The 22,703-nt window shown below is 42.8% G+C and overlaps 1 protein-coding gene across 4 annotated transcripts in view; it reads right to left on the bottom strand.

Annotated features, from left to right (window-relative positions):
• The window catches only part of LOC120568352 (ephrin type-B receptor 1-B), a 181,448-nt gene that overhangs the window by 71,048 nt on the left and 87,697 nt on the right, over positions 1-22,703 (bottom strand). For all 4 annotated transcript variants that reach the window (XM_039815787.1, XM_039815789.1, XM_039815788.1 and 1 more), the window contains exon 4: positions 4,635-4,790. In XM_039815787.1, coding sequence (XP_039671721.1) covers positions 4,635-4,790 — 156 coding nt within the window. The remainder of the gene's footprint in view (positions 1-4,634; positions 4,791-22,703) is intronic.

Here is a 22,703-nt window from a genome sequence, read left to right as displayed (position 1 = left end):
TCACAATGCACATTTAAGAAAATAAACTACATCATAACTATATTGTGCAATTACTACAGACAGTCAATTTAGACTAAAGTTACGTAAATGTTATATTGTTTTGCTGGCTGCTTTTGGTTTGCTTGCGTGAATAATAAGCTTGTACTTAATTAGATTTGCTTGTGTTTACATGCAACAGCAATGCCATTGCTGCCAAAACTGTGAGTCAAGGAATAGTCTGTGTAAGCTATTTACATGGTTGCACAAAATGACAATACCCCATAATAATCCAGTTTACATGACTATACAGAGATTGTTTAGGAATTTCTTTCCCAAACAACTTCATAAGTTTCTTGAGTAACCATCCTCAATTTAACCAAATTGTGTGTAGTTCTGCTGTTTTACAACATACTGTAAATAAAAATACATCACAACAATTTAAACCTGATGAGATTAATTGTCATTGCATCTTTAAGTCATCTGGAGTTAAAATGGCATTCACTACTGACGTTCTACAATATCATGATGTGAATGATTTCCAGATTAGTCTATATCCACAAGCTTCCACTTACGGGATTGTACCGGTGCCGCTGAAAATTCTGCCGTATGTCATTCTTTTTGGCCGGATGTTTGTCACCTTCCGCTTTCTTTGTGTTGGAATTTTAAACTCCGGTGGATTTATGAGGACTATGGCTAACTGCTCCTTAGATCTCTGCAGGGTAAATCCAGACAGCTAGCTAGACTATCTGTCCAATCAGAGTTTTCTGTTGCACGACTAGTACAACTTTTGAACGTGCACACGTTCCACCTAAACAAGTTCAACAATGCGAGACTATTTTCAGAGTTATGATACATTATGCCATGCCACTCCTCATGTCTTCCACGCACATATACATGGATGATGAGGTACTCAAAGTCTGAGCTGTGGCTACTACTACAGGTGGACTCACAGACTGATAGATAGTGAACGAGTGTTAAGTTGTCAGCTGGGCTGTAAAAGACCCAAACCCTGTATTCTCGGTTGCTAATATAAGGAGTGTCCCGGCGCCCAAAATAAACACATCTGCAAATTGTTTGCTCATCTACCCTTTGAATGGTCTGAGACCGGAGCTTCTCTTCTTTCAAACGGTTTGTTTTTACGATGTGAAACAGGCCTTGAGGGACCAACACAAGGTCCCTGTGTGGAGATACTGATCACAGCCAGAGGAGCTGGGAGAAAGAAAAAAGGGTTGTGTGGGATGGTGAGACATGTAATAAAACATGTTATAAGGACTAATACTGTCTGGCTGAGGGACTCAGGGAGTCATAGATAGACTGTGTGTGTGTGTGTGTGTGTGTGTGTGTGTGTGTGTGTGTGTGTGTGTGTGTGTGTGTGTGTGACTGAGAAGGAGTCCCAATATGAATATATGGGGAAGCTTTTCTGACTGAAGGATACCCTACACACCCACATTATTCTCTATAGTAACTCCAAACGTTGAATAACTACATCCATGAAACTTTAAATGCGACAGAGAGACTGGTGTCATTTTTGTGTACGCATGGATGTGCACGCTAGTCTGGAGCATTATGTCTTGCTAGCCAGTACTGTACAGGGATTAGAGTAGGCCAGACAATTACCTTGACTTAGCTCCATTTATTTACTGAGAGAGCTGTCGGCTGTGGCTCAACTGAATCCAGAATTGACAACACAGGAGAAAACAAACTTGGATAAACAAACAGAATATTTATGCACTTTGACGGCTCCCTCCTCTTTCTCTTTGAAAACAGAACAAGGCGAAAAGGAGAGAAAAGAAGAATCCTAAAGCCAGGAATTCTGGGGAGAATGGAAAAGCAGATAACCCTGTCCTTTCAGTCAGGAATTTTGATGGGTTTTGTTTGTTTTCTTACGAAGCACAGACAGTGTTTAACAGGGCTCAAGGAGGTTTTCAGGGGACGGGCCACAGATATGAGTATTGAGTGAGAGCCGCAAGATTTAGAGCCAATGTGGTATGGATCAGGAATGTAGAAACACATCAGAACCATCCTATTTCCCTTCGCCTTCCCTATATTTATGTTGATTTGATTACATTCCAAAGAAGTTTCTCATGAATTGGTTGGTGGCTGGCAGTGGTGGTTTCCAAGATGTAAACATGCATATACAGCCTGTTTTTTTTATGTTTTTTACATAACATCATATTGTGTCTCACTGGGACTCTCTCATATCCTGCGTTACTGTGGGCTGTGTAGTTCCCCGGACAGCTCTTTTAATCCATCATGTCTTCTACATTGAGGCTAAACCTTCAAATGCACAGATGCAAATCTCAGTATGTCATATCCTGTCTGTCTATCTTTGGTATTTGTCCTTCCCTCCCTCCCACCATTGTCTTGCCTTCTCCGCTATTCCTCACACCAGGATGCTCCATTATTGCATCCTTTCTCCCCCACGGACCAATCAGCACAGGTGTCACAGCCCGACTCACCTCAGTTATCACTCAGCTTGTCATTCTCCTCCTCTGACTCACACATTGAGAAACAGCATGCTGGAGCTGGCTGACCTCCCCCCAACAAACACTTCTCTCACACATTAAAATTCATTCTTTTTTCAGACATGCACACCCATGGGTATGTCATGTTAGACTGGGACCATTGTCCCAAAGCCTGCTATGCTGGGTAGCCAAGCTAAGAGGAGTGGGCTTCACGCTGCGAGACAGAACGCTCGGTGTTAAAGCCCTCAGGCATGGCCGGAGTCTGTGCAAGACAGAGGATTAAGATGAAGGAGGGCTGGGAGGTGGAAGGGAGTTTGAAGTGCATCCCACGATTGGCATATGGAAAAGAAGGACGGGTAGGGGAATGGTGGGGTGGGGGTGGGGGTGGGGTATAGCAGGCAGCTCCCCGCTGACAGAGCCAGGCGCTGGACAATCCATCAGCAAGCTAATCAGACTGATCTAGAGCACACAGGGACCCGCGTCTCTGATGGCGGCGAGAAGTACTAGAGCTACAGCTTCTGCCACTACAGATTTGCCTGATTTAGGCTGCTCAAGCAGTGCTCTTATCAGGACCTGCAGTATTAAAGTGATTCTTACTAGGATGATCTCACGTCCCCCCGACCCCCACCCCCTTGCTGAGATCTAGGGCACCCTGAGCATCAACTTCTGCTGCTACTGTATGATTCAACCTTCAGAGAAGGTTTTGAACGTGCTGTTGCAAAAGAATTCTGTCAACACAAATTGAGGAGGGATTGAAGTTTAGGGTTACGATGTCAATGTTAAAACTGGTGGTTGAAAACCATCAGCCATCATTAAAAATCAAAAGGTCTAGCTTAAATGTTAAGATATTGAGAGGATTAAAGATGTACTGAGTACAAGAGGAAAACAGAGTGGGAAGCACACGCAAAAAAGAACAGAACTGACGGAAAAGATAAGACAGAAAGAAGTGGCTTGATTGAAAGCAGTCAACAACAACAACAAAAAACAGGCTGCATTTGGAAACTGCACACAGACCAGAGGGATCTGTTCAAGAAGCTGTTGCGGAGATTGCTTGGGGGAAATCCAAGGCCTCAAGGTAGAGGCAGATGCTATACTTGATGTAGTGTTCACTAATTCACCAGAGAGCTATGTAGTGTACCATGGGAGGGCGGAGACAACTCAAGGTGAATGTGGGGTGTCATCCGTCGAGAACATCCAAAGCCTAAACGTGTGCATGGCTACGCTTGGGAAGCGCCAGACAGACACAGTCAGACGGGCAGCCATGCCGCATTGGGGTTCCTCTGCAGCTTTAAGACACGTATTCAGTTATAAAAAGGAAACCTGGCAAAAGAGGTGCATTCAATACACGTTTTAACTGTGAAGACTACAGCTGCTAAATGATTAGGAAAGGAAAGGGGTCCTGAGCCCATTCCTGAGGCCAATTAGCCATGGTCTATCTGAAGAAATCAGGAGTGAATTAATACATAACCAAACCAATAATGCTGTTGTGAGGAGAACAAACTATTAAGACACTCCCCACTGTGGCAGCGAAGCAAGAGAGGTAAACAAACTTTTTGGGGGTCTAACAGTGCTCTCCTTCTGTGTAACTGTGTCAGCAGGGAGGACAGGAAGGCTAAGTATATTGCTTTTACATCATATTAAGATAACTATGATGCTGTGAGAGGCCTTATTGGATCTCCAGCGGATCGCGGCAGGACAGTGTCGAGGCTTCGCAGCATCTGCCTGAGTAATTAGGACTTCAGCGGATGATAGCAGACAGAAAGGAAGAACAACAGCAAGAAAAAAAAAACGACAGAGAGAGGGAGATAACTGAGAGGAAACAGAAAGGAAGCTCAATAGCACAGTGATGGAGACGTCAATGATGGAAACCCTAAAATGTGATTACTATGACCATGCAGGCTGAGAAGACAACTAATGGCTCTAGATAGATGCTCGTTTAAATGCTACCACATGTGCTGGTTTGATGTCAGTGAGAAAGAGACAAAGTGAGATAAAAAAATAAATAAATCATTATTAAAATATAGTGGCTTGTATATGCATGACCAGTCTATTCAATTTTGAGGTCACGTATACGTTTACACTAAAATGGATAATGCATACGTTACATGGATGCATATCACACGTAATTGTCCTACAAGAATGTAAGCGCGTGTTGGAGTGTGTATGTAATGTCATGTACGATATACTCACTTGTGCAGGGCTCATCTGGCTGATCAGCATCGCCACGGTAATAACCGTTGCGGCACACGCAGATGGTGGCGGCCTCAGCTGTGGAACGGCTGTTCGGAGGACACTGTAGACACAGACCTGGACCCTGGGTTGACTTGAAGGTACCCGGCGGGCATGCTGTGAGAATAGAAATAAACAATGTCAGAAAATGAATGAGAAATAAATAAATCCACAAGGCCAAGTACCATGCATGAGCCAGGCATCTGGGTTTAATATGTCAGCTGGAATGGTGAGCAGAGATGAAAACAGACTGAGACAGAAAAGAGTCCAAATTGAAACTGACTAGCAGTAGTCCTACACATAGGGGGAACGCTCTGACTGGCTGTTAGCATACAGTATATATATAGCATAGCAGTGATTTCACCCGGTTCTGTCTTATTTTCCCACCTCCATCATCACCTTTTCTGTCCTTTTCTCCTTTCACAAGCAAAAGACCACAGGTTGACAACACCAGTGTAAAGTAAAGAAATAAAAAGCAAACAAACTTTACAGTGACTGTTGCAACATTTTATGAGACAGCTGTAGCATTTGCAATATTTGAAAGTACAAATTTTAAGACTAAGACATGAGGCAACGTGAGGCACAATCGTTACTTAGTTGGCTTTATGTGGTTGAGCCCTAAATTCTAAAGGCCGTGGTGGAGGACAAAGATTATTGTGGTTGATATAACTGCGCCTAAGTCCAGGCAATAACCTAATCCATTTACTCTCACATCCCAAAAGAATACAAAGCGGAGGGGTTTCTGCGCTGTGTGGAAGGATTTACTGACTATAATAACCATGATAAATGTGTGATATTTTAGCAGGCTTACTGATGGGGCAGGAAGCTGTGGTGCTGCTCCACTCCAGAATGGGAGGGCTTATAAATTTAATGGGACAAGCATCTTACAGTTTCTCCAGCTGTGTCTATTTGCCTGAATAAAAGATTGAAAAGGCTTGACTGCGGCTGGATGGATTTTAGGGTATACTCATACTTAAGTTATATTCCTTTTCTCACATATTGAACTGTGACAACAACATTTGGGCAGTACGTAAAAGGAAGAATTGCTCTGAGAAAACAAAGTATGCGCAGCAAAGCTATATACCAAGAAAGAAAGGTCGGTTACACTTTACTTGAAGGTATCTACATAAGAGTGACGTGACACTGTCACGAACGTGTCATAAACATTCTAAACAAGTCATAAACGTTTATGACATAACGCTTCTTGTAGTAAGTGTCATTTGGTTTTTGTCATGACAAGTTAGGGTTAGGGTTAGAGTTAGGGTTAGGGTTAGGGTTCATGGGTCATGACTCTGTCATGACAGTGTCATGTCACGCTTATGGAGATACCTCCAAGTAAAGTGTTACCGAAAGGTTTCTGCAGATAATGACAGACTTTATAAGGTAAACAAAATAATCAGCCATGGGTTAAGTGTTTTAGATATTAAAAGCAAAAGAAATCTGTTAAAGCAGTATTGAATTTGCTTCCTACAAATGGTTCTATTGTATCTGATTAAGAGCCCTCTAGTCCAATAGTAATGAAGAGCTCGCATGGTGAGTTATTTAAAGCAATAATGGACAAGGAGTCGGTGCCATACCCCCTCACTGCCGGATCAAACGGTGGAGAATGTGGCACAGTAGCTATGTGAGGAAAACCTTTAGACCTTTGTATCAACAGGCTTTTAAGATTTAATTAAAGCATTTTATGCTTCATTAAAAACTGCACTGTGAGGCTGGGTTTGGAAGCCAGAGTCTACTTTACTACATTGTAAAAGAAAAATGCGGGTTCCTCAGTTTTTATGACTCTTTCATTCACACCATTCAGCCGGCCATCTCTGATGGGCTGTTAGAGACGGGTAGAGAGATAAAGAAAGAACGACAAAGAAAGCTGGTAAAGGAGAAAAAGGAGGCATCATGCACACACACAATTCAAGCTGCTGCCCCCAACGGCGCCTGCCCTCCCATCTCAAAGGCTAACTGACGGACCTCATGTCTAGTCACACAACACTGTCCACACACACAGCCAGACCATCACATACAAACACACATACATGACCACACCACAACAACCACAGCTTATAAAACAACCCGAGGTGCTGTAAAGCATATCACCGGTGCAATGTGCAAGGATATACCCCCCCGAGTAAAGCACATTGCTATGCTGTGGATACTCCAGAGCTGTCTTGGAACTACAGATGCATGTGTGGGTTTGTAAGAGAGTACTATAAAGGTAATAATGTTTCTGTAGGGGAGTGTGAGCCTCTATTTTAGTGTAGAGGAGTGGAAGTTTGCGACCTTTCTTGACTTGTAATACACAGATTTCCAGTGTGAGGAGATTGAGCTCCATCCAATACAAGAACATTGAGACTCTTAAAAACCCTCCCTGGGTAAGCACAAACCAGCTGCAGAGCCATTTTTATAAAGCAATAACTTCCAAAGATATCAGAGATTACAAGACGATAAAACACAGATCAAAAATTCATTTTCAGCAGGAGAGGGGGACAGAACTTATGTGTCATCATCTTTGCTATATAAAATTCATACATCAGGGCAAGCGAAGAAGCAAGCAAATGGCCATCACGCATGCACGCACGCACGCACACACACACACACACACACACACACACACACACACACACACACACACACACACACACACACACACACAAGCAAGCAAGCGCCACATCTATAGCCCTGACTCTTATGAAAAAGGATCACAATAAGTTGTTTAGTGTGTGTTTAATGGGGTGTGAGCAGAATATGTGCAGTGGGTTCTGCCCTCGGGTTGTGTGTTTGCAGACAGACAGTAGCTAGTTTGAACATTTATAAATGGGCAAAAGTGAAGAGAAAAGCAGGGAAGGCTGTGCTGATTCAGCCATCTGAGATAGCATTCCTGCAAAAGTGCCTCAAGGCGAACTTGTGAGCAAAAGAATGCATCTACAGTACACACATAGACTCTACTCACCTCCAGAATACATTTACTAAACTGATTTACACAGGGACACATGTAGCCACCGCTGACCCCATTAAATGAAATGGCGCGCGCGCATTTTCCGCCACTTGACTAGCATATGTTCTACAGATCCTGAGATAATTTGATGCCTCTCCTTTGACAGCTGAAGATGCTGCGATCAGCATTACAGGAGGGTGGATCGGTTACAGCCAGGCAAAAACAAACCGGCAGCAACGCACACACAGACACATGCACACACACGCACACACACACACACACACACACACACACACACACACACACGCAAACACACAAACACTGTCTGTCTAGATTATAACTCCTACCTTGGAGCTGAGGCTCTTTCTCTAATTGACAGATAATATTTGCATGGATCCTAGCATTAAAACTCATTAATTAGCTGCTCACTGATCTGAGAGGGAGGAAGAAACAGATATGGGCAAAGACAGAGAGGGAAAATGAGGAAAGTGATGCAAACCCTCAGAGGTATCGTTCTAAGGGCGGGAAGCGGTGGGCTGAGTAGCATTACGCTTCATCAAATTTGGAACTGAGCCCAAAGCCTTTTCTCCTGATTTGTGAATATTTAGATTGGAGGAGGCCAGGAGTTCCTGTCCCGCAGAAAGAAAAGCAAATAGGCCCATCACTCATCAACTGTGTTGGTTTTCGGGTACAGGAGGGGATAGAACATTAGCTCAACAAGCAATTAGTCTCCCAAGTGGGAGAATAACCCACAACTGAACTGGCTGCATGCAACAACAAAAAAAAACATTCCTCCCTTTCAAGTGGTCTCTACAGGATTCTCTCTCCTCCTCTCCTTCTCACTTCTTCTCTGACCTCCCTTTTTTGTCTGTCCCACTGGAAATGAATTGCTCTCTCTCTCTCCCACCTTTCCTCCCCTAGTTGCTTTCTTGTCTTGATCGACAGGCTCGAATCCTTGTTAAGGTTGGCTGTCTTTCTCTCCTCTTGTCTCGAGCTCACTTCGCAGTGAGTTGACGGAGGTATGGCAGCTGCGGATCGCTGCTCGCTACTCATCAAAGTCTAACAGCGATGACCTCATGTCACAGCAAGCCTGACCGAGAGAGATGAGATGATGATCTCTTCACTGTCAGTCATTTTCCCAGCAGGTACTCTTCGTCTTTAGATTCCTGATTATGACAACAATCTTAATCTGAATGTAGCTCATAAACAAGCATATTGAATGACTTTGTCTACCACACATTGCCACATTTCAAATGAATATGGAGAAAACTCTAATCTCCACACAGCAGTGATGTATTGATTGGCCTGGGCAAGTGCTACATGAGAAGATTTGCAACATGAGCTAGACTCTGTGAAGAGGCTTTAACAATGGCTGATAGGCAGAGCCGGAGGCTAGACTAAGTGTGTTGCTGAGAGTATAATAGTGTAGACTGCAGGTAATACATCATATATGGAAGCAGGCTAGCTCTGTCACATACGTTGCATGTGTTTAGAATGTGCAGTTGCAAAATGTATATAGCCCATCAGAATCCAGTAATTGGAGACATGGGATTTATGGAAGCAGTGGAATAAGACTTATATTAGCAAGCATCACCAGGTGTGTGTGAGATAAAATGTAAATGTACAGTTAGGAGTTGCAGGAAGCCAATGCAAAGGATTATGACCAAGATGGGTTTGGAAATGGCTTTCCTACTCAAACCCAGTCAAAGTTTCAGTACACTAAGTCCTCCCCTGACTTTTCCTTTGGCATCACTCTAAAGTATGTATGAGGTTTTAAATCACCACAAATGGCTTGTGGGCAATGCAGTCAAACATTTGCAGCAGTTGGTGTGGAAAGGTACGGTGATAAATCTGAAATGTAAAGGAAAGAGTCCCATCTTGGACTCTGAGATTTTTTATCACAGCCCTCCACTATTGGCACATAAAGCATGTTAAAGTAACTGATGTTTTGACATTTTCTTTTGTAAAATAGCTCTTTGCCTAATGAAATCCACATGCCGTTTCACGCCACCAAAATGTATACGGTCTTTTAAAAATAAAAAATTCAACAAACATTTTTCTTCTTTTTTTTTTTTTAAACCAGTTTCAGCTTAGTAATACCTAATCTTCTCGTCTGAGGTTTAACAACATTGTGCAGAGAGGTATGCGTGACCCACAGAAGAGCACAAGTAAGTTAACGTCAGTGACCCTTAAGTACAACACTTAGCCCCCCAATACACCCTTAACCCTGGCCCTCATCCATCACATGATGGATCACAGTCTTTAAAAGACTTTGGAGTTATGCACACCCCCCCCACACACACACACACTCACACTCATACAGACAGGCTTATGATCGGGACAAGACCCCAGTTGACCCCTATTTCACTATTTTGTTGCTCAGTCACTCAGAAACACAGCTCTCTTTCCCACTCAAACCACAGGCTGCATACATGCAAAGTGCATGTCTGTATAGATTTGCTCATGTGACAAATCAGAGAACATCAGTCGAGTGATGACATGAACACGGTTGCTTGACAGAGGGGACACAAAACGTGGCAGGACAGCCAACATCTTAAAACAAAAAGGCAATCAGGGCTGCAGCCTATTAGTATTCAGTCTCGCTCGTCTGTCGTTGTTCATTTTCCAGCCACAATTCACGTAATGAGCTGCTTTTCCAACCCAGGTGTTCCATTTCTGCACAAGGTCATTGAAAAACAATACAATAATTTGAGACAGAGGCATGGCTTGAAACAAAAGCATCAGAAAATGTCCGCAGGATATTAAAAGCAGTCGGAGTAAAATGCCTTTTAGGGTTATGATTTATTCATTCACAGACACTGATTTGAGAACAATTTCGCATATTTCTCATAAACTGCCAACACGGGTCAACAGAGACTCATGGTAAACATTTCAGTCCAAGATCTGGGACTAAAAAGTATGGCACTTCTCACAAGTGCGGTCATTTCTACTTTACTTGAAGGCATCCAGGGTTCACAGTGCTGACATCACTTGGCAAATCTGGTCAGTGTACGCCTCCACTACGGCCTGTCATCACCGTCTGATCTCACAGAAAGAGAGAAAGCGAGGAGAAATAAAAGAGGGCCAGAGAGGTTTTCTCAAGGAATAAAGGGATGGTTGAAAAAGTGCAGCGCTTGGAGCATACCCTCGTCGGCTTTTGTTGAGAGCTGCGCTGCTGAAGAGTTCCTCCCACAGAACACTCCCCCTGATCATTAATCATCTGTCCATTCTGGCCCCGTCAGAGCCTCTCTACTGAGATAAAACACGCACCTACACCCACAACCACCCACGTACACACAAACGCCCCCCCCAACCCCGCACACACCCACACACACACACACGCAATTCTTCGGAACTTTCTGCTGCCTTAGTCCTCTTCACCAAACACTGAACATCTTGACATACCTGTCCTCTCACCTAGCTAATGCAGCAATGCCTGATGCTGCAGAAACCCCAGTGAACAATACTTAAACCCCCCTGAGAAAGCTGAGATGTCCTCCAATTAGGCTACCTTTGAAACTCCACAGTGCTGTATTGCTGGCTTGTATCAGAAGAGATAGGCAATTAAGAACACATAAGGAAATAAAGAAATAGACAACAAATCACTTCCTCTGATCAATTTCTGACACTCATTAATGTACTAATATTCGTTAGGCTAAATAATATCAGTTCAGCACTTCTCCGCACTCCTCCGTGTGAGCATGTTTGGAGAATGAAATCATGTCTGACTGGATTCAATAGAGGGCAGTGCAGCAGTAAAATAACTAAAAGATGAGAGAGTGTCCAGATACAGAAAATAAATAGGCCTGTGTGTGATTTCTCCAGTCTGACTACTAATGCTAATGAACAGAGCAGGTGTCCGCTAGACAATGAATGTAGGAAGACACATTCTGTTGAATTTAAGGCGTTATGCGCATGTGTGTGTGTGTGTGTGCGCGTGCATGTGTGTGTGTGTGTGTGTGTGTGTGTGTAGCCTTAACAAACCAGTGCACAATTTAGCAGACAGCCCACGCCCCTGGGCAGGCTGTTACCATAGTAACCTCACAGCCAGCATTTTTTGGCCCACACTTTCCCTTTGAACAGCCGGCCAATGACAGACCAGCCGACTGGGAAATCTGGCTTACTGAAAGCGCATACACGAGTCGTGTGTCTGCATGTGCATGCGTGTTCATATGTACGTATGTCTGTGTACGTGTGTGCACGCGGAATATGAGAATGATACAGATCGAGAGAGCTATATGAGCTCTTAGCTCCACACAGATTCGTCATTACCGAGCGTGGCGTTGGCAGTTGGCCGCTCTGCATCGAGCATGGCACATTGGCTCAGGTCAATTTTATTTTCCAGGAAGATGCGGCTATGCGCCAAGGCACTGAGCATATCTTTCAGAAGAGTGGTCAGAGAGGAGTGGGGGGGAATAGATAGAGAAGACAAGGAGGCATTGGTATTCCAGGAACCTCAACTGTGCCGAACTATCCCTGTCTGGCAAGGTAGAAGAGAAAACGGCCCTCCGAAACATATCGCCGCTGAGCAGGCAGTAACATGTGCTTGCGCTACAATCTACACTGTAATCAGAACCTACTGAACAGGGGACTGACCAGGCTCATTGCCCACTGCCAACCAACAGAGAAGAAAAGGCGGGGGGGGTTTGACAGACAGAGATGAAGAGTTACTTGATGAGGGGTGAAATCAGTCAAGAGAAGATATGTGAGCCAGAAGCATTTTATTGCCAGTGCTTGATTGCAATATGATTTCAGTACTGATTCGATCAATCTAACTCAGCTAGCAAACAGTAATCACGGTCTACTATAATACCAATGGAGACACATTCATGTGATTGTGTGAGGATGTTCAAATACACTGTCAAATTAAATCCTGTTTGTCAACTCTCTCAGAAAATAGCTATTCAGCTATCTGGAGTTTATACTGAATCATAGTCATCAGAAAGCAGTTTTGAGTCGTCTGTGGATCCTGACTTGGAAAGAAGGATGATCGGAATGAGGTAATAAAATCAGCAGTTACAGGCCCCGTCAATTACCTTGTGATTCTGTCACACGGTGAATAAAGTATATGTTCCAAGATAAATAGATTTCTCTTTCTTACCACTCCAAGTTGTGAGAGACCATTACCTTCCTCTGTCTCAGCACTTGTCTCTTTTAAAAAGGATCTAGCTCATTAACTTCATGGCTAGATCAATTAATCCATAGCAGTTAGCCAAAGGTGCCCACTCTTGCTCTTTTTGCTCCTTTGCTGTTGCCCTGCTCAACAATGTATATTACATTTACGGCCTTCAAACCCTTTTTTCCACTGCTCATAGTTCTGTCCCGAGCAGAGCCTAACGTGGAGAAAGTGTAGATTGCAAATTAAATAGTAAATAATTATGCTGGGAAGGAATTAGGGACAGAGACAAAAGGCTCGCTCATCCAGAAATGTACCTTTGCCTTCTGTATACAATTAGAAACTGGAATAGAAATGACAGAAACACAAAGAAGTGATGAAATCAAGTTGGACTTTCATCAGCCACTCCAGCCATTTGGACCCTTTACCTGTGTAGCTTGGCCTCATGCATAATGCATACTCTCTGGTGCCAAATTAGATTGGAAACGAAAGCAGATGCAAACAAAGATTCAGGCAGCGGCTTCAAGTCATATGGAAGTACCTTGTAGTGATACAGTACTGTGAGATGCACAGCACAAACACTTTTTAGAGCAGCCACAGTAATCAACAAAGGGAAAAGATAGACTGCGCAGATATATGTGTTGGGGAAATGAAATCTCTGCACGTAAACTAGAATTTTGTTTTGACATTTGTGATCAAAGAGAGCCGCTAGCTTTTTGATAGCCTTTGTTTTTTTATATAATTAAAGTGCCCATATTATGCTCATTTTCAGGTTCATAATTGTATTTTAAGGTTGTACCAGAATAGGTTTACATGGTTTAATTTTCAAAAAACACCATATTTTTGTTGTACTGCACAGCTCTCTCTTACTGCTGCAGATCCTCTTTTCACCTGGTTTCTGTTTTAGCTACAGAGTGAGACCTCTTTTCTTCTTCTGTACTATCTTTGATTGCACTCGCAAATACCCAGTAGCTCAGATGTAGATCATGTCAGCTAGCTAGCTGCATATACAGTAAAAGAAAGCCTGTTTCTCCAACTTCGGTCAGTTACAAGGCAGGATTAGCTGGGAGACTTCTAAATGAGGGCGCACAATAAGTAGTTCTTTTGTAGATTATGGTGAACTTGTGTGTGTTGTAGCAGTGCATTGCTAGTGAGAACGAGGTAGCATGCTAGCGTTAGCATGCTAATGAGAGAAGTCAAATTTAAGACTTGTTAAGACCATAATGAATGAATATCTAGACCTTTATCACAACATCAACTAAGCCCTAAAAACAAAAAAATTTCAAGCCAAATATTGCTAAACTTGCACTTCCCCATAGCTGAAAAATAAAATCTGTTTTATGTCTGTGGTACAATCCGAAAGAGACTTGCGACAATAACACGAAAGCTGGCTTGGCTGCAACATAAGTTGCACGTTGGTCTCATTTGTAGCGAAATTATATTTGGACTAGAAAGAACTAACACACCACGGAATAAAAAAATAAAAATAAAAAAAGAGCATTAGAGGTAGCGTTGCATGGACATAGGGATATGTTTAACATTATTTAAGACCTAGAACACAATAAGACTTTTTAAGGCCTACAATTAAGGCCTACAATTTTGATTTTGAAATGTTAGACTTTTTAAGACTTTCTAAGACCTTGCGGAAACCCTGGTACCTACAAATCTGCTGTAAGAGTCGGTTTCACCCAAACAGACCCTTAAACTGCGAGTCAACAGAATTGGTATATGGTTGTGTTCTTATGATATGATCTGTGAAAGAAGATAAGGTGGAGCAAACATCACTTGGACTACATACAGAATACACAAATGGTGAAATCTTGTTTATATAAAATACCGTTAACGGTTTGCATTTTCTTAATTAATTGTCGTAAGCACAATGATCTATTTATTCATGGGAACATTAGCAAAGGGAATGCCTTGAAACCGTTGATCTTATAGAGGAAGTTGTATTATTCATTCCATCGGCCTAGCTTTAATGCAACATTATCTCATTCACTTTACACACATCTGTATAATGCTTTTAACTACATGACATGATAGTGTCAAACACAAAGCATTTGGAAAACTAGAAGCAATGTAAGGAGAATGTAAACCAAGTTGTTTTATTTGATCTAAATGTGCACATTTACATTTAGATTAAAAACAGAGACGAAAAAAGAAAATCTGAGGCTAATGCACTGGTAACAACCCATATCCTAATCTAGATGAAATCTCAAACACATCATTCCTTACCAGCCAATTTAATGTTAAAATGCTTTGAGAATTGTTCTACCAAGGCTTAACAGTAGCTTTCAAATACCCATGTATCCTAAAATACCCGGCCCCTTGGCTCAGGGTTGAGGCCCCGCTAATGAGTGTAGAGGCCTGTGAACGGGGATGAGTAATTATGCACATTTGAAGGAAGCAGAGGAGAAGGATGATAAAACAACTGGAAAACAAGGGTCCCTTCACTGTTTACCATTCCCTAATTTGATTCCTAATTGAGCGTACATAACACAATGTTTACACCAAAATATTCTGGCAAAGACAAGCACCCATGGCAGAATAACACAGCTGAACACGGCCTACTCTTCCCTCCGATGATCTCAGAGGGCGTAACCTAGGAGGCCCTTCCATCCATTTTTTACACGTGGCAAAGAGGCTGTCAGACGTAGTAGGAGGTCAGAGGTTAGAAGTAGAGAGGAATTGGAATTGGAACAAGAAAGGAAATGGGAGGAGAAAAAAAATGAGTGGTGTTTTTATATTTAGTCTGCATCACTGACGGCAGGACAAGAGGTGGATAGGTAAGGTTGGAGAACAGAAGAGGGGATGGATGGCGTGAGCATTACAGTGATGGAGAGGTCATCAGGAGCAGCACTGCACACCAGGATGGCATCCGCTACCAAAAAAAAAACAGCTGCATCAATACAATTAAAGCATTCACCGGCGAGATGTTCTTCCCGCTGTACTAGCATATCTGCCGTTCATCGCCCCTGTTGTTATTATGCCTAATGGGAAATCATGATTAAAAAAAAAAAAAAAAGCTCTTCATCCAAAGAGAACACACAAACTATGTGTGAAGCGTGGGAGAGGGAAAGTGACCAGGATCAGGGAAATCGAGAGTGAGAAAGGGAGATAGAGAGAAGGGGGAAAGTGAGAGCACAACAAAGTGAGAAAGCACTCAGGAGTGCATCTTATCAGTCAAGTTGTTGGTGGCAGAGTCCCATAATATGCCTGTTGTGCAAACTGAGCAGCCATTTCTCATTGCATACTAAGTAACGGCAAAGCTATTATTTCTAAAGCTGACAATAGGCAACAGGGAATAAAAAAGGCTGGCTAATAAATGCTGTTTAAAGGAACTATGCTTCTATCCTGCCCAACGTAGATAGCTCCATTCATTGTTCAAGATGGGTGTGCCTTTCATACATACAAAACAACCATTCTGTTGACATCCGATCCAGGTATGACCAGAAAAGCTCAATCGGTAATGACGTACATGGAAATGTATTGCGTTTGTACTGTACAAAGACAAACGGATGAGTGTCATCAAATATTCTTTTGCATAGCGTGAATGAGCAGTGGTTGACCCAATTCCCTGGCACGCAATGCACCTGCAGCCCTGGAATCCTCCAAAGGTACTCGAGCCCAAAGGACATCTATATATTAATGTCATATTTACATCTGCATGACCTCTACACAACCTTTTCAGACAGCTGAATTCCCTACCCGAGAAACAGACACGCACTATCACACAGAACCCGTGTGTGTGATGGTGGATTACAGCCCCCACCCCACCTGTCCAATTCTGGACAGTAGTGACCTTTATCACGCAGGCTTAGTCAATATGCCCCGAGCTATTGAAACTGGCAAACATATGTGTTAATCTATTTTTGTGTGTGTGTATGTGTGTGTGTGTGTGGGTGCGCGTGCCTAAAGGGGCTGCGGCCATGTGGGACCTCCTTGCGCCGCATGAGCATTTTCACGCATTGTCAGATTGATGGAGACCATAAGTCGTTCATGTGGATGAAGAGTGAATGATGGACAGTGGTGGACAGACAAGTGCATCACAGCAGTCTCACAGCGAAAAGGTTTGGCATTGGTTTATACTTATGGTTTGCGATATTACAGCCCTATTAATCATAGAAATGTATGAGGATATAAATCAATCTTATCTAAAACTGAAGACTAAAAAGGAATACAAAGAAAATTGGCAGGCCACTTTGTCACAGGACTATTGCTGTTCGGAGACATATTTAGAGCATCCATTTGTTTTCACATATCTCAAATATCAAGAAGGAAACATGGAAAACAAATTGAAGGGATTGTCAAATATCACGGGATGGAGTCCCTGATTTTAAGCTGTGATGTCTAGCTGTTGTGCACTCATTGTCACAAGTGTTCAGGGGTAAGGAAAAAGATAGTGTATAGTAACGTGTATAGGAAAAGGTAGTGGATGTGTGCGTGTGTGGCTTACTTAAAAGTGTGCGTGACACATCCTCATTAGGCCTTTGTGACATTGTGGACTTTGTGAAAGACATCAACACCTTGTCCAGCAGAGAATTAAGAGGAAAACACAACACGATCAACTGGGAAAATGGATTAACTGTATAACTGGCAGAAAGCCATTAACATGAGGCTAAGGTCTAACAAGGTACAGTAGCGAGTAGAGTGTGTGTGTGTGTGTGTGTGTGTCTGTGTTTGCGTGTGCGTGTGCATGTTTGTAAAAGAGAGAGAGAGAGAGAGAGAAAGTCAGTATGCGCATGCGGGGAGACATGAAAGAGAGTGGTTTGATTTCAGATGTTCCCGATTAATCATTAAATTAATTTCAGCCGCCCACACACGCCTTATCCCATTTAGCATGGGATATTAAAGGTTTTCCTGTTCATAACTTTACTGGCCACAGTCACACAACAAAAGGGACTGTAGTCGACATTCAGACCATTAATATAGCAGCAAACAAATATCTGCTATGTAAAGATCTAGCGTAGTAGCACTTGAGCAGAACATTAAGTCACACTCCCTCTGTGTGTGTGTTGTATTCGGACTTCTCTGTTCTTTGTTTTGATAGCCGGTCCAGCCATGTGTGCATGTTAGTGGATGTGTGGCAAGTGGGTAATTCACATATTTGGAAAACGGTCTGTGAGAGCTGTGTGGAGGCAATACCAGCCCGCTGTTTATTTTGTTTTCTTTTCAGTATTTCGAGTGCAGCCCCTTAAAGGGCATACAAATCAACTGACTGAGTGCGTTTTCTTATTCAGGTGGCATTGCCGTTCATTGGCACACAAGAAGAACTGCGCATCATATATACACACATGATGTGCAGTTGCTTCATTCACTTACTTCATTTACTGACACAGTGCTACTGTAGGTGATGACCCAGGAACATCCCAATTGCCTGTTCACATTAAGCACAACTGGAACATACATAAATCACAAATATACACACAGTAACACACAGTCTCCACAACCTTGTACTGTAAATGTATAGCAACGAATTGACACAAATGAATACGCTCACAGATGTATACACATGGCAGAGCGTAACTGCATAAACGAGGTCAAATATGATATTCAATGACCTCAGATATGCATGAATACACCATGCATATCCAAAGCATAGCAAAGACGAGTCAGACACATCTCTGTAGATACCATGTGTGTATTCACATGTCAACAGTTAAGCACACATTTTTATTGTCACATTTTGCATGCAAATGTTACGCAAGGGCTTTTTAAAACGCAGCATGCATGAGCATCCAAAAATGCATTAAGACATGGGTGTACATGCACCTACACTCACATGTGGTTAGTTGGGAAAGCCTTGCGTGCACACAAATGTTCAAGCCAACTTAATACAAACACACACACACACACACACACACACCTTTAAGACACACCTTCCCTGTGCAGGACATATTGGATTAGGAGGGATTTTTTTTTCTTGGCTCCGTCTCAGCGGTGCTAGATTAAATGCCATTCCCACTTTACTACAGATGGCTCGAAAATAAATCATACTTTCCATATACACACACAAAGAAATGTTCACACCAACACACACACACACACACACACACACAAAGACAAAGAAACACATAAATGGAGAGAAACACTCACACGGGGAGATATATAACATGTTGGCACACCCAAATACTAAAGCACCTGTACGGTCCAGCGCGTCTGCTCTTTGTATTTCAATCACTGAATCGATGGTTCTAAATTGATTGTAGCTGAGCAGAGGCCAGAGATGTTCCCCCTGGCTCGCTGCCCTGGCCCTCTATTGATTAGATCTGAGAGAGCCAATTGCTTTCACACTGGATTAAGGTGTTCCGGAGCAGTGAGCAGGGAGAGCGAAACCGAGGGAGAGCGAGAATAGGCTTTGCAGCCTGAGAGACATTAAGCATTAAGATCAGGCCAACAGCACTAATTAGTTAACAACCCCTTCCTATGAGGAAACCATGTAAGCACACTCAAATATGGGTATGTGTCTCACACACACACACACACACACACACACACACACAAAATGTGTAGCGACACATCATAAGGGCTTACGGTAGTTTTGAATGAGACACACATGCCATATGTGTATCAATTTACACATGCAAAATCTATAACAGATATACAGACACATGCACATATGCCTGCAAACGCACACACACCTCTACGTTGCAATCCTGCAGATCAGAAGGCACGAACACAGATCAAGGGTGTAATCTCATTTGACCCTGGAGCTAAGTAGCCCAGGGCAACAGTATTACACTTCAAAGCTTCACTCTGAGTTTGTTACACATTCCAGCTCCAAAGTATTATGCACTCTAACATAGAGGAATCAAACCAAACTTTACTTTCAGCCGGCATCACAGGATCTGCTCTGACCTGGATCAAACGATAAATAAACTGCGAGAGGAGGATAAATCTTTTTATTTTATTATTATTATTTTTTTTTTTTACAAGGCTGATCTTCTCCTACAGTATATCTGTCTCTTAAGTCTGCATTCATCCTCCTTTTTGTCACATTCATATTCCACTGGGGGCAGTGTTAAGCTGGCCATCCACTCAACACCCCATCGCTCTTCCTCTCCATACGACAATTAGCTGCTCCTGCTGTGGGTTCTGTATGGAAGAATGGAAAAGAGAGGAACAGGGCTAAGGAGTCCCCGGCCTTGGAAAGGACGAGCCCTTTTGTCTGGCGCCGAAGTCCCCCTCTCAAATCATTTCCACAATGGAGAGGCTTCCAATCCAGATTAAGCGCTTATGAAAATGAAGAACTGTGTGTTCTGAGATGGGGGCCGGCGCAGACGATGTGGACCAGGGTCACGAGAGCCAGTAAAAGAGCCCCTCACTCCGAGTGCTCACGGAGGCATTTCTCAGGGAGCAGCAGCCCTATTCACATGGCATTAGGGGTGTAAAAGCATCACATTGACTGCGCGAGTCAGGCAAGCTTAATATACATTTGGTTAATACCCCTATTGTGGCACTCCCTCTAAGCCTGCTCTCCTAGCAGAAGCCCAGAGATGGGGGACAGTGGTAGAGGGGGAATTAAAGAGACAGAAAAGATGAGATAGAGAAGGAAAACAAGGGAGGGAGGGACTAAGATTTACTGGCCCATTCATGCCCTGAGGATGTGAAGCACACACAGTCATGTCTGTGCGCACACACACACACACACACACACACACATGCATGCATGTACACGCACAAACACAATAACATCTTCATAAAAAGGCCGCATGTGAGTCCAGTTTGCGGGAGTCTGACATGACACTTGGCTGACGCAATACTGTAAACTTAGTGAGAGTCAAGAAACTCAGTAAAGTTCAAACACATAATGATAGGCCAACCACAGTAGTCAGTAATGTAAAGGTCACTTTATAGGGAAGAAAGACATAAAGATAGGTATGGAGTGAAAAGAAGAGAGAGGCAGTGAGATTGTGAAATTGACTGAGTGTATGAGCATGTGTGCCTTTGTGTCCTTATCACTCTGTGTTTGGTTCATTCCCCAAAGGGTCTTATTATGCTTCGCGCTTGCTCCAACACAAAGGCAGCGTCTCTGTATCTCAGCCCATCCAGCTCCCCCCAGAGAACATTCTAGACACAGCAAATCCATTTGTTTGTCAGCTTCTGCCTCTATTCGGACTTGGACTAATCAGATACCATTCTATTTGAGAAGCATACCACTGTGAAGTCTGGCCTAGCACTACAGTAACGCTGGCCAAGCACTAAGATAGCATCTCTGGTCTTTGAGAGAGGAGTTTTTGTATCGGTAAGCACTGTGCATGGACATCATAAACAATGCTATAGGGTAAGTTGTTAAGGGATCTCTCAGTGCATCAAATAATGATCTCTCTAATTATAAGGTCCTTACTTTTAGAAAATATCTTCCATATTATATACCAATTACAGATAAGCCTTGTAGTAGGTAAGTAAGTTGTTTGCCACTAAATTAGTTGAGGAGCAATAGGATGTAGTACCACAAGGAATGTATGTATGGAATGTATGAATTTAAAAGTAGCCATATAATCCAAGCACAGGAGTACAACACAGATGGAAACCGAGGGCATATTACATATCTTGTGCACAGAATCAATTGCTTGACTAATCCATATCTATTCATTGCATGGTCACAAAAGTAGCCTCATTTCGATTGTCGGTACTATTCCATGTCTGTGATCACTGAAAGTCTTCTCTCAAGCAGAAGAGAACAAGAAGAAAGTATATGCCAAAGATAAAGGCTATCAACTTTAAAAACAGTAAGTAGCAAAATCCGCCAGTCATCAGATTTCATGTATAGCTCTGTTATATTCTGCTGATTTAATTAATGAGGACTGGAATGACAGGATTGCTTAAAATACAGATAGAAAGAGTTGTAAAAAAATTAAAATAAAATAGGCCTCATGTTCCATTTTTCACTATCACATTACTGTATGTCTTAATGAAGTTCAGTAAAATATGGTGCACAATAGATGCAATCAATCAAACCTCATAACAAAAGATACCGTCCACTGCAATAGGCAGCAGTCAACCTGTTGACCCAGACTCTATTCCCACTCAGCACACAGTGGGAGCAAGATGGGTTTTCATTACGAAATGCAAAAATAAGACTGTCTGAGAGGTTAGCAGGCTTGATTAGACTCCATAAAACCACACTCACTTTGAAGATTTCATTAAAGTCGGGTTGCCCCAGCGCATGAGGATACGCTAAGCTCTCGACTCATCTTTACTGCACACACACACACAACACACACACACACACACACACACACACACATAGAAATAAACAGGGACACACATGCATATGAAGAGTCACCCAGATCTGACTACAAGACTCACTATGCTAATTCCAGTTTGGAAGAAAAGCTGCAGCCCCCCAGCCAGTGTGGGAACTCAGTAAACAAATGGAGCACAAAGCACAAAGTGGTCAAAGAGAGGATTACCAAGTTGCTCTCTTTCTCTTTTGACTTTTTTCACACTGCCCCCACCCCCAACACACACACACACATATAGATAGACACACACTCCTCCTCTCCCCTATCTTGCTTTCAAAATTCAATATTCACGCAACGTCTTCTCCAGTGGGTGTTTTCGGAAGACAGCCATAGCAGGGGGTCCTTGGCATGAGGAGTGAAAACAAAAGCCAAGATCAATAATTTGTCAAAGAGATGGGTCTGCCAGATTGAGTCTGACTGTCAGTCTGAAAAGAGACGTTTCCTCCAGTTTCTGCAGAACCACATGCCCTGATCCCCGGAAAGTACAGGCTGTGTTTACTGTCAACTTAAACATTCAATTAAATGCGCACAATGACAAAGTGAGATGCGGATTATGGGAGTTGTCTAATTGCCGTATAATTGCATATTGTGAAGGTTTTGAGGTTGTGTTTGATATGACCTGCCCAGTTATAGGGAGCCAAGTTGGTTTAGGATAATGCATGGTGTCATAACAGATTACACAGACATAATTCTTCACATATGTTTAATCAGGGATACTTAGCGAGCACATAAAGTGG

Source organism: Perca fluviatilis, chromosome 11 (assembly GCF_010015445.1).
Source record: "Perca fluviatilis chromosome 11, GENO_Pfluv_1.0, whole genome shotgun sequence".
Lineage (NCBI taxonomy): Eukaryota > Metazoa > Chordata > Actinopteri > Perciformes > Percidae > Perca > Perca fluviatilis.
Note: the sequence above shows the minus strand (reverse complement) of the source record. Positions and strands in the feature narration are given on the sequence as shown.